The sequence below is a fragment of the Takifugu flavidus genome, chromosome 2 (genome assembly GCF_003711565.1).
Source record: "Takifugu flavidus isolate HTHZ2018 chromosome 2, ASM371156v2, whole genome shotgun sequence".
Classification (NCBI taxonomy): domain Eukaryota; kingdom Metazoa; phylum Chordata; class Actinopteri; order Tetraodontiformes; family Tetraodontidae; genus Takifugu; species Takifugu flavidus.
Genome location: NC_079521.1, coordinates 207,588 through 218,547, shown reverse-complemented (window position 1 = coordinate 218,547; position 10,960 = coordinate 207,588). Strand labels below are relative to the sequence as shown.

Below are 10,960 nucleotides of genomic sequence, written 5' to 3'. Positions count from 1 at the left end.
TCACCGACTAAAGAGAGAAGCTCACCTACTAAAGAGAGAAGCTCAGTGACTAAAGAGAGAAGCTCAGTGACTAAAGAGAGAAGCTCACTGACTAAAGAGAGAAGCTCACCGACTAAAGAGAAAGCTCAGTGACTAAAGAGAGAAGCTCAGTGACTAAGAGAGAAGCTCAGTGACTAAGAGAGAAGCTCAGTGACTAAAGAGAGAAGCTCAGTGACTAAAGAGAGAAGCTCACTGACTAAAGAGAGAAGCTCAGTACTACAAAAAGAGAGAAGCTCAGTGACTAAAGAGAGAAGCTCAGTGACTAAGAGAGAAGCTCAGCAATTGACTAAAAAGAGAGAAGCTCAGTGACTAAAGAGAGAAGCTCAGGACTAAAGAGAGAGAAGCTCAGTGACTAAAGAGAAGCTCACTGACTAAAGAGAGAAGCTCACTGACTAAGAGAGAAGCTCAGTGACTAAAGAGAGAAGCTCACCGACTAAAGAGAGAAGCTCACTGACTAAAGAGAGAAGCTCACCGACTAAAGAGAGAAGCTCAGTGACTAAAGAGAGAAGCTCAGTGACTAAAGAGAGAAGCTCACTGACTAAAGAGAGAAGCTCACACCGACTAAAGAGAGAAGCTCAGTGACTAAAGAGAGAAGCTCACGACTAAAGAGAGAAGCTCACCGACTAAAGAGAGAAGCTCACCGACTAAAGAGAGAAGCTCAGTGACTAAAGAGAGAAGCTCAGTGACTAAAGAGAGAAGCTCACTGACTAAAGAGAGAAGCTCACTGACTAAAGAGAGAAGCTCAGTGACTAAAGAGAGAAGCTCAGTGACTAAAGAGAGAAGCTCAGTGACTAAAGAGAGAAGCTCAGTGACTAAAGAGAGAAGCTCAGTGACTAAAGAGAGAAGCTCAGTGACTAAAGAGAGAAGCTCACTGACTAAAGAGAGAAGCTCACCGACTAAAGAGAGAAGCTCAGTGACTAAAGAGAGAAGCTCACCGACTAAAGAGAGAAGCTCACCGACTAAAGAGAGAAGCTCAGTGACTAAAGAGAGAAGCTCACCGACTAAAGAGAGAAGCTCAGTGACTAAAGAGAGAAGCTCACCGACTAAAGAGAGAAGCTCACCGACTAAAGAGAGAAGCTCAGTGACTAAAGAGAGAAGCTCACCGACTAAAGAGAGAAGCTCAGTGACTAAAGAGAGAAGCTCACCGACTAAAGAGAGAAGCTCAGTGACTAAAGAGAGAAGCTCAGTGACTAAAGAGAGAAGCTCACCGACTAAAGAGAGAAGCTCAGTGACTAAAGAGAGAAGCTCAGTGACTAAAGAGAGAAGCTCAGTGACTAAAGAGAGAAGCTCACCGACTAAAGAGAGAAGCTCAGTGACTAAAGAGAGAAGCTCACCGACTAAAGAGAGAAGCTCAGTGACTAAAGAGAGAAGCTCAGTGACTAAAGAGAGAAGCTCACCGACTAAAGAGAGAAGCTCACTGACTAAAGAACAAGACACAAGCTGAAACGTCAAGACTGGGCCATGAAATATCTTAAGACTGATTTTTCTAAGGTTTAATGGACTGATGAAAGGAGAGTGAGTCTTGATGGGCCCGGGGCCGGATGGGCCCGGGGCCGGATGGGCCCGGGGCCGGATGGGCCCGAGGCCGGATGGGCCCGGGGTCGGATGGGCCCGGGGCCGGATGGGTGAAGGACAGAGAGCTCCAGTCCAACTCCGGTGGGGTACTGGTACTGGGGTACTGGTAGTGGGTTACTGGTTTGGGCTGGTCCATCAAAGATGAGCTTGTGGGGCCTTTTCAGGTTGAGGATGGAGTCGAGCCCAACTCCCATCCCTACTGCCAGTTTCTGGAAGAGACCTTCTTCAAGCATTGGTGCAGGAAGAAGTCCACATCCTTCAGGAAAAACATGCAGATCAAAGCTCCATCACACACATCCAAGTGCTCCACAAGAAAGGGCCGAAAAGACTAATGACACGGCCTCCTTGTTCACCTGCTCTGAACCCAACAGAAAACCTGTGGTCCCTCATCAAATGAACGGTGTCTGAGAGGCTGACAGAACCCATGGATCGCAGGCTTTGAGTGTCCCTCACCCTCACCCTAACCCTCTAACCCTAACCCTAACCCTAACCTCTAACCGCGAAACCCCACACCCAAAACCCGCGAACCCTAACCCTCGAACCCTGAACCCGAACCGCGAACCCGAACCCCGCGAACCCCGAACCCGAACCCCGAACCGGAACCCGAACCCGCGAACCCGAAACGCGAACCGGAACCCGAACGCGAACCCGAACCCCGAACCGCGAACCCGAACCCGCGAACCGGAAACCGAACGCGAACCCCGAACCCGAACCCCGAACCCGCGAAAACCCGAACCCGCGAACCCCGAACCCGGAACCCCCGAACCGCGAACCGCAAAACGAAACCCGCGAAAACCCGAACCCGAAAACGCGAACCCGAACCGGAACCCGAACCGCGAACCCGAACCCGCAAACCCCGAACCCGAACCGCGAACCCTAACAGGGGAACCCGAACCCCGAACCGAAACGCGAACCCGAACCCGAACCCGAACCCGGGAACCCGAACCCCGAACCCGAACCCCCGAAAAAAACCGGAAACCGCGAACCCGAACGCGAAACCGAACCCGAACCCCGAACCCCGAACCCCCGAACCCGCGAACCCGCGAACCCCCGAAAAACCCCCGAACCCGCGAACCCGAACCGCGAACCCCGAACCGCGAACCCCGAACCCGCGAACCCGCGAACCCCGAACCCGCGAACCCGAACCCGCGAACCCCGAACCCGCGAACCCTCGAACCCCCCGAACCCCCGAACCCGAACCCCGAACCCGCGAACCCGAAAACCGCGAACCCCGAACCCCCGAACCCGAACCCCGCACACCGCGAACCCCGAACCCGCGAACCCCGAACCCGAACCCCCGACCCCGAACCGAACCGGAACCCGAACGCGAACCCCCAACCCGCGAACCCGCGAACCGGAACCGGAACCCGAACGCGAACGCGAACCCGACCCCCGAACCCGAACCCGCGAACCCCGAACCCGCGAACCCGAACCCGCGAACCCGAACCCGCGAACCCGCGAACCCGAACCCGCGAACCCCGAACCCGAACCCGCGAACCCGAACCCGCGAACCCGAACCCGCGAACCCGCGAACCCGAACCCCGAACCCGAACCCGCGAACCCGAACCCGCAACCCGAACCCGCGAACCCGCGAACCCGCGAACCCGAACCCGCGAACCCGAACCCGCGAACCCGAACCCGCGAACCCCGAACCCGAACCCGCGAACCCGCGAACCCGAACCTCGGAACCGCGAACCCCGAACCCGCGAACCCGAACCCGCGAACCCTCTAACCCTAACCCTCTAACCCTAACCCTCTAACCTCTAACCCTAACCCTCTAACCCTCTAACCCTAACCCTCTAACCCCCTAACCCTAACCCTAACTCTAACCCTTCCACAGGAAGGTGGCTATATTGGTCACTGATTTGGTTTTGAATGTCAGAAATGTATATGTGTGAACGTTGAGCTGTTATTTTGGTTTCCCTGGTGAAAATAAAGAAATGAAATAGGTATTTATTTGTTTTTTGTTAAGTTGCCTAATAATTATGCATAAAGTAACAGTCACCTGCACAGATATCCTCCTAAAATAGCTAAAGCTAAAAAAGCCCCACTCCAACTGCCAAAAATATTCAGATGTGATATTAATGAGTCTTTTGGGTTCATTAAGAACATGGTTGTTGTTCAATAATAAAATTAATAATAATAATGAGAATAATATATAATTCTGCACTCCCTGTAGTGTCCACAAGAGGGAGTGTGCAGGGGGAGATGGGGAGGGGGAGGGGAGGGGAGGGGAGAGGGGAGGGGAGAGGGAGGGGAGGGGAGGGGAGGGGAGGGGAGGGGAGAGGAGGGGAGGGGAGAGGAGAGGGGAGGGGAGAGGAGAGGAGAGGAGGGGAGGGGAGAGGAGTGGAGGGGAGAGGGGAGGAGAGGGGAGGGGAGAGGGGAGGAGAGGGGAGGGGAGGGGAGAGGAGGGGAGGGGAGAGGAGGGGAGAGGGGAGGAGAGGAGAGGAGAGGAGAGGAGGAGGAGAGGAGAGGAGAGGAGGGGAGAGGAGGGAGAGGAGAGGAGAGGAGAGGGGGGAGGGGAGAGGAGAGGAGAGGAGGGGAGAGGAGAGGGGAGGGGAGGGGAGGGGAGGGGAGGGGAGGGGAGGGGAGAGGAGAGGAGAGGAGAGGAGGGGAGGGGAGGGGAGAGGAGAGGAGAGGAGAGGAGAGGAGAGGAGAGGAGGGGAGAGGAGAGGAGAGGAGAGGAGAGGAGAGGAAACCTTTTGGAACTCTCCAGTCCCTCCACCTTTGGTTTGACCCCCAAACAGCAGCTTCAGGTGCCCCCTGACCCTCTGACCTCTGACCCCTATAAACCAGATTAGACGTGTTCTATTTTAAATCCCAACTCGAAGCATCAAGATGATTTTAAATGCTGAAGTTTATTCTCATTTGTGTGTGAAACAGGTTCATGACAGGAACATCTCAGCTCGTCCTTCAGCTCTTCAACATTTTATTATCAAGCTCCAAAACTGCTGCAGCCGTCTGAGTTTCTATCACACACACACGACACACAGGTGACACACACACACAGGTGACACACACACGCGACACACACGCGACACACAGGTGACACACACACACAGGTGACACACACACGCGACACACACACGACACACAGGTGACACACACGCGACACACAGGGACACACAGGTGACACACACACACAGGTGACACACACACGCGACACACAGGTGACACACACACGACACACAGGTGACACACACACACAACACACAGGTGACACACACACACACGACACACAGGTGACACACACACGCGACACACAGGTGACACACAGGTGACACACACACACAGGTGACACACACACGACACACAGGTGGACACACACACACACGACACACACGCGACACACAGGTGACACACACACGACACACACAGGTGACACACACACACACACACACACGCGCGACACACAGGTGACACACACACACACAACACACAGGTGACACACGACACACACGCAACACACAGGTCACACACACACACACACAACACACAGGTGACCCACAGGTGTCAGGCGGACGTTGGCGCCGTGACATCACCTGTCGAGGGTGGAGGCTGCTGAGGGCGCCGCCGCTGTCGCTCAGACACACAACACAGCTAAAACTCTTCCTGTCCTTCGGGGGGGGCTGGACCTCCTGCTGGACCTCCTGCTGGGCCTCCTGCTGGGCCTCCTGCTGGACCTCCTGCTGGACCTCCTGCTGGGCCTCCTCCTGGGCCTCCTCCTGGGCCTCCTGCTGGGCCTCCTGCTGGACCTCCTCCTGGGCCTCCTGCTGGACCTCCTGCTGGGCCTCCTGCTGGGCCTCCTGCTGGACCTCCTCCTGGGCCTCCTGCTGGACCTCCTCCTGGGCCTCCTGCTGGGCCTCCTGCTGGGCCTCCTGCTGGACCTCCTCCTGGGCCTCCTGCTGGGCCTGAGGAGCCTCTGATGGGGGGAGAGCTTCAAGCTTCCGCTCACACTGTTGTTTGGTGCACGTTGTTCCACATCAGAGCGAATCTGCATCCACAGTGGAGACGTGATTCCATCAGTCTAGTGGGGAGGGGGGGTCAGGAAAAGCTCTGATGGGGGAGGGGCCTCACACGCTGCTGGGGGTCGACGGGCTGGAGGGTTAGGGTCTCCAAAGTCTTTGTAAAGACACACACACCCACCCCCCACCCACACACACACACCCACACACATACACCCCCCCCCCCCTCACTGAGGGTTCAGGGACGTGATGTTGTGGATCAGAAGGTGGTTTTGCTGAGTGACCACAGGACCCATCGGGACCCATCGGGACCCATGGGGACATTGAAGTAAACCGGTTCTGTCCAAGCTTGAGAGAGGCTCCTGGGGGGGCTGGGGGGCGGGGCACCCCCCAGCCCCCCCAGGAGGCGCCACATCTCCAGATCCAGGGATGATCTTCACAGCATCCACAGCAGAGGGAGAAGCAGCAGCGTGAGGCCACCTGAGGAGGTGTGAGGAGCCGGCGAGCCACGCGTGTCCACCTCCTCTCCCTCGCCCCTCTGGGGGTCCTCGTCCTCGTCCTCGTACATGTCGTCCACCTCAGGCTGCTCCGAGACCACCATGTGGTCCCCCGTGAAGCAGAGCCTCCTCATGTTCTCCTTCACCACCTCGCAGAAGGGCCTCTCCACCCCGTCGCACACGCAGCGGTCCAGCAGCACGCCGCCGGGCAGGAGCAGCATGTGCTGGATGGTGGCCTTACAGTCCGAGGAGCACCTCCTGCCGTTGAACAGCTGTCCGCAGTAGGACAGGTAGGCCGCCAGGGAGGCGTGGCAGCTCCCGTCCTCCTCGCACCTCTGCCGGGCCTCCGTGCAGCCCATCCCTCCGGCGTGGCTGGGGAGCCTGCGTGGGAGGCAGGGCTGGATGGCCCGCTGGGCGCTCCGGCACTGCAGGTCCTGGGCGCAGTCGCAGGCCTCCAGGGGGGGCCCGCTGCGGGTGTGGTTCAGCCTGATGAGGGTGTTGATGCAGTGGCTGGGGCACTGCTGCTGCCCCCTGAGGGTGCCCCCACAGGCCGCCAGGTACTGGCTGTAGGCCAGGGCGCACTCGGGCTCCTGGTGGCAGCGCAGCAGAGCCTGCCAGCACAGGAGCTGCGCCTCCAGGGCCACCAGCACCCCCGGGAGCAGCACCCACGGGACCAGCACCCACGGGAGCAGCGCCAGGGCCCGGCACCCGCGGCTCATGCTTGGATCAGGGACCTCTTCTGCACCAGCACATCTGAACCGGGACCACAGGGACTCCCGCGGTTACTCCACACAAGCAGCTTGCGCCAAAAACCCACGTGGTCCTTTCGGAAATAACCTCGAGCCAGCTGACGTCACCATTCTTCGCTGCAAACACGCACGAGGACGCGGCGGGACGCGAGTCCGAAAGCGGGTCCCGTCTCGTCCATGACCCGGAGCGGCCGAATGGAAATCACGCGCACTGGGCCTGTGCACGCCGACTCGCCTGTCCTGCCATTGTCGGTTCCTCCTGCGCTCTCCAACACGCACGAACTTCTCTGTGCGCGCTCTCGCCTGGTTGTCCCGCCTCGTGCGTCTTTGTCCCCCTCCTGCCTTCACGCTTCACGCTCCGCCGACTAATTCCCCCCGAAAACAGAAAAGTTTTTGTGCCCCCCCACCCCGGTCCTCGGCACTGATTGGTCGGGGCACTGCTCGGGTCTGATTGGACGGACCCGCTTCCTGAGCGGGACCTCCTCTAACCCGAACCCTGGAAAATGAGTTACAGCGTTGGTCCCCACTTCTATAGCAAAACCCAAGAGGGGGCTGGGGGAGGGGGCAGCTGTTGTTTCCACTCACATCTGCAGGAACCTCAGGACCCCGCCCCCCCCCCCCCCAACTGAAAGAATGTCGGAGGACAGTACCGGTATTTTCTGGACCGTTTCACCCCAATTAAAATAAATCTAATTTACAGCTTCGTCTTGGAAACTCAGAGAGCCCCGAGCTGGCCTTTCAGATGGTAACTACCCTGGCCCCGCCCCCTGGCCCCGCCCCCGGACCACCCCCGGACACACACACACACACACACACACACACACACACTTGGACAAACACCTAAACACGAGTGTAAAATTCAAACAGGAGCCACATCCTAAATTCTGAAACGCCGAACGGGTTTTTTCTGGCTCAGAACCAGAACCCTGGGCAGAAGAGGCCTCCAGAACCGACAGACAGCGCCACCTTCTGGACACACGAGGTTCGACACTTTGTCCCCCGGTCAAGGATGACGTGGATTATTATTATTATTATTATTATTATTATTATTATTATTATTATTATTATTATTATTATTATTTAAATGAAGGAGCTTTATGAACAAAAGAACAGTCAAACTCTTCATTATCCTAAAAATCAATTTATTGCAGTTTTAAAATCAGAAAGTCAGAAACACTGAAACAAGAAGCAGAGAAACATGAGAGATGAGATGTTGGATGGAGTCAGAGGGAGTCACGATGGTGGGGGGCTTCTGTTCCCAAAAGAGTTAGCGCTCCCCTCTAATGGCTTCTGTTCCCAACAGTTAGCGCTCCCCTCTAATGGCTTCTGTTCCCTAACAGTTAGCGCTCCTCTCTAATGGCTTCTGTTCCCTAACAGTTAGCGCTCCCCTCTAATGGCTTCTGTTCCAACAGAGTTAGCGCTCCCCTCTAATGGCTTCTGTTCCCTAACAGTTAGCGCTCCTCTCTAATGGCTTCTGTTCCCTAACAGTTAGCGCTCCCCTCTAATGGCTTCTGTTCCCAACAGTTAGCGCTCCCCTCTAATGGCTTCTGTTCCCAACAGTTAGCGCTCCCCTCTAATGGCTTCTGTTCCCAACAGTTAGCGCTCCCCTCTAATGGCTTCTGTTCCCAAAAGAGTTAGCGCTCCCCTCTAATGGCTTCTGTTCCCAACAGTTAGCGCTCCCCTCTAATGGCTTCTGTTCCCTAACAGTTAGCGCTCCCCTCTAATGGCTTCTGTTCCCAACAGAGTTAGCGCTCCCCTCTAATGGCTTCTGTTCCCAACAGTTAGCGCTCCCATCTAATGGCTTCTGTTCCCTAACAGTTAGCGCTCCCCTCTAATGGCTTCTGTTCCCAACAGAGTTAGCGCTCCCCTCTAATGGCTTCTGTTCCCAACAGTTAGCGCTCCCCTCTCATGGCTTCTGTTCCCAACAGAGTTAGCGCTCCTCTCTAATGGCTTCTGTTCCCAACAGAGTTAGCGCTCCCCTCTAATGGCTTCTGTTCCCAACAGTTAGCGCTCCCATCTAATGGCTTCTGTTCCCTAACAGTTAGCGCTCCCCTCTAATGGCTTCTGTTCCCAACAGAGTTAGCGCTCCCCTCTAATGGCTTCTGTTCCCAACAGTTAGCGCTCCCCTCTCATGGCTTCTGTTCCCAACAGAGTTAGCGCTCCTCTCTAATGGCTTCTGTTCCCAACAGAGTTAGCGCTCCCCTCTCATGGCTTCTGTTCCCAACAGAGTTAGCGCTCCTCTCTAATGGCTTCTGTTCCCAACAGAGTTAGCGCTCCCCTCTCATGGCTTCTGTTCCCAACAGAGTTAGCGCTCCCCTCTAATGGCTTCTGTTCCCAACAGTTAGCGCTCCCCTCTCATGGCTTCTGTTCCCAACAGAGTTAGCGCTCCCCTCTAATGGCTTCTGTTCCCAACAGTTAGCGCTCCCCTCTAATGGCTTCTGTTCCCAACAGAGTTAGCGCTCCCATCTAATGGCTTCTGTTCCCATCAGAGTTAGCGCTCCCCTCTAATGGCTTCTGTTACCATCAGAGTTAGCGCTCCCCTCTAATGGCTTCTGTTCCCTAACAGTTAGCGCTCCCCTCTAATGGCTTCTGTTCCCAACAGTTAGCGCTCCCCTCTCATGGCTTCTGTTCCCAACAGAGTTAGCGCTCCCCTCTTAGCCGCGCCGAGGGACCACAGGAGGACAGACGGGTGGGTCTCCGCCCACTGAGGTCCAGTCCAGGAGGATGATGAGTTAAACACAACATGGACGACATGCGCCAGCCTCTCCTGAGCTCCGTCACCTGGGAGACGGAGCTCAGAGCACTGAGGATGTTACAACCAGCACAGCTCGCTACTAACACACACACACACACACCACACACACACACACGACACCAGATCAGCTGCACAGCACAAATCCACCAAATGTCACGACTACGACTCGGGGAAATGGCGGACAGGTCAAAGGTCAGAGGTCAGAGGTCAGGTGAGGGTTGACAACACTCACAGTCACATGGGATACAGCAGAAGTATTCGGGCTCCTACTTCCACATATTTAAGCCATTTCCTTTATGTTTGTCAGACAAATGCTAATGCTAATGTAGCGCAGCTTTTTCTGGGTCCCTGATATAAGGTTCCACGTGCACTAGAAATACGTGCACGTGATTTTCATGGAGCTGGAATGAGACGCTGCACAGGTAGAGGATGATCCAAAGGCCCTCTTCATGAGCGGGAGCTTCAGATCTGGAGAAGACAACCTTGTCCGGACGTCCAAGGCACGCTGGAGTCCAGGGGAGGCCCGGGGAGCAAGGTGCAGCACACAGGGAGACAGACAGCAGCCCCATGGGAAGGAATATTGCTCTTATTCAGCCGCTGTGCTTTGGTTGTGCTCATATTTGGCTCCTGGTTCTGACTAAAATGGCGGATTCTCCTAAAGGCTGGGAGCCCCGAACACTCCCGCTGGTGTCTCACGGTCACCAGGCAGCTGATTCCAGTGATGCTCAGCTCCACTTTAAAGGTGCAGACTGGGATCCTCTGCTGGGGGAGGACACGGGACCTGAACTCAGCCGAGGACGCGGCCTGGGTCTCGCCGTGTCCTCGGAGGGTCGGGACTCAGGGATGGAGGGAGGAGACCTTTCAAAGGCGAATGTGGAGGAGCTGCTCTGCACACAGAAATCATCTGACTGGCCCAAACCAGAGGGGGAACCAGTCTAACCCTAACCCTAACCCTAACCCTAACCCTGGCCCTAACCAGAGGGGGAACCAGTCTAACCCTAACCCTAACCCCTAACCCTGGCCCAAACCAGAGGGGGAACCAGTCTAACCCTAACCCCAACCCCTAACGCTAACCCAAACCAGAGGGGGACCAGTCTAACCCTAACCCCAACCCCTAACCCTAACCCTGGCCCAAACCAGAGGGGGAACCAGTCTAACCCTAACCCTAACCCTAACCCTAACCCTGGCCCTAACCAGAGGGGGAACCAGTCTAACCCTAACCCTAACCCCTAACCCTGGCCCAAACCAGAGGGGGAACCAGTCTAACCCTAACCCTAACCCCTAACCCTGGGCCAAACCAGAGGGGGAACCAGTCTAACCCTAACCCCAACCCCTAACGATAACCCAAACCAGAGGGGGAACCAGTCTAACCCTAACCCC

General features: G+C 56.1%; 1 protein-coding gene and 1 long non-coding RNA gene across 2 annotated transcripts; both read right to left on the bottom strand.

Annotated features, from left to right (window-relative positions):
• Positions 1-4,700: 4,700 nt before the first annotated feature.
• si:ch1073-459b3.2 (growth arrest-specific protein 1) lies at positions 4,701-7,518 on the bottom strand. Its single transcript, XM_057025487.1, has one exon. The coding sequence runs from the start codon at positions 6,793-6,795 to the stop codon at positions 6,016-6,018; it is 780 nt and encodes a 259-aa protein (XP_056881467.1). The 5' UTR covers positions 6,796-7,518; the 3' UTR covers positions 4,701-6,015.
• Positions 7,519-7,950: 432 nt separating this feature from the next.
• LOC130521801 (uncharacterized) lies at positions 7,951-10,853 on the bottom strand. The gene is made up of 2 exons (XR_008949456.1): positions 10,700-10,853; positions 7,951-10,533 (listed from the first exon to the last, which is right to left on the bottom strand). It is a non-coding gene; the product is annotated as an uncharacterized LOC130521801 (long non-coding RNA).
• Between the last annotated feature and the right edge of the window lie 107 nt (positions 10,854-10,960).